Consider the following 1,843-nt stretch of genomic DNA (forward strand, 5'->3'; position numbering starts at 1 on the left):
TGCTGCATGTTTACAAGCTGTTTCACCTTACAGTAACTACCTGTGCCACAGCTGGTGGTAGAGCACATCTGTTATCCAGATTAGAAGCAAATAAATGTCTTTGTGTAAACACAGGCGTTTGGATTTTTCTTTAAATCCACTATAAATTTGCCAACAATTTCATCCCAGAGTTCCTGATTCACAACACAAAATAAGCTGACCTTACTCTAAGATACTGGAAAATGCCAAAGTACTGCATATGAGTTCCTAAGACAGAATGAACACAGACATCAGAACCGCTTTTTTTGGTAGCATTTACTGTACTATTCATCATACCTTCTCCAGAATAATATTCAGTTGGTACAATATTTTCATCCCAAATAATCTTCTCTGTGGGATAAAGAGGCATCTGGTTGAGTTGCTGAATTTGAGATATTCGTCGCTCATGACGGGAAACCTAAAGAAAGGATGCATTTTAAATTTTCATAAATCAAAAAGGGACAATAAAGCTATTTTTGAAACATATACATTAGTCCATAAGACTGCTGGTAGTCACTTGCCATTTTCTCTCTTTTAATAAATTTTGAGGTTTTGGGGGTTTTTTTGGTTTTGTTTTGGTTTTTTTTTTGTGGGTTTTTTGTTTGGTTTTGTTCTTTTTAAATTAAATACAAGTAAATGCACACAGTTAATCAGAAGATTAACACACACATAGTCCACCTATTGGTCACAGTACTAGAGTTAAACAATAACTTGGCTACTCAGCAGACCAAAAATGGCACAACAGAACAGAAAATATTCCATCAAGGCTTAGCAGAGAATCAACTTCAAATAAAATTAATTTTGCTTTCCATTAAACATGGTCAATAGCTAACTAACACTGCTCATTCAGCAACACTTAGTCTTAATTCCCTCTTTGGGAGAAAAAAAATCCATCCAATACTACCATATATCATCTGAACAAATATCTCTCCATGGCATCCATAAGCATCATATTACTACCACCTAAACCTTAGGAAATTATGTTACTGATTTTTAAAGAAACCAACAACCACAAAATAAGCCTATGAAAAATATTTTTAAAAAAAGTTATGCCACAGAATCATAGAACCTTCTAGGCTGAAAAGACCTTTAAGATCGAGTCCAATTGTATAACCCCGCACTGACAAGTCCACCACTAAACCATGTCTCCAAATGCCACATCTACACATCTTTTAAATACATCCAGGGATAGTGACTCAATCACTTCCCCCGGCAGCCTGTTCCAATGCCTGACAACCCTTTCGGTGAAGAAATTCTTCCTCATATCCAACCTAAACCTCCTTTGGTGCAACTTGAGGTTATTTCCTCTTGTCCTATTACTGGTTACTTAGGAGAAGAGACCAACACCCACTTTGTTACAACCTCCTTTCAGGAAGTTGTAGTGGGTGATAAGGTCTCCCTCAGCCTCCTTTTCTCTAGACTAAACAGCCCCAGCTCCCTCAGCCGCTCCTCATCAGACTTGTGCTCCAGGCCCTTCACCACCTTCATTGCCCTTCTCTGGACACGCTCCAGCAGCTCAATGTCCGTCTTGTAGTGAGGGGCCCAAAACTGAACACGGGATTCGAGGTGCAGCCTCACCAGTGCTGAGTACAGGGGGATGATCACTTCTCTAGTCCTGCTGGCCACACTATTTCTGACACAGGCCAGGATGCTGTTGGCCTTCTTGGCCACCTGGGCACACTGCCAGCTCATATTCAGCCAGCTGTCGACCAGCACCCCCAGGTCCTTTTCTGCCAGGTCCCGGTTCTTTTTCTCCGAGTTACCTTTCCAGCCACTTGTCCCCAAGCCTTTAGTGCTGGATGGAGTTGTTGTGACCCAAGTGCAG

At 41.0% G+C, this 1,843-nt stretch overlaps 1 protein-coding gene across 1 annotated transcript in view; it reads right to left on the minus strand.

Moving 5' to 3' along the window:
* Positions 1–436, minus strand: part of LOC104160375 (intron-binding protein aquarius-like) — a gene marked incomplete at its 5' end in the record, with an annotated part of 35,513 nt that extends 35,077 nt beyond the window's left edge. The window contains 1 exon segment of the mRNA XM_009698480.1: positions 316–436. Coding sequence (XP_009696782.1) covers positions 316–436 — 121 coding nt within the window.
* Positions 437–1,843: the final 1,407 nt, after the last annotated feature.

Source organism: Cariama cristata, unplaced genomic scaffold, assembly GCF_000690535.1.
Source record: "Cariama cristata isolate BGI_N322 unplaced genomic scaffold, ASM69053v1 scaffold514, whole genome shotgun sequence".
NCBI classification, from domain to species: domain Eukaryota; kingdom Metazoa; phylum Chordata; class Aves; order Cariamiformes; family Cariamidae; genus Cariama; species Cariama cristata.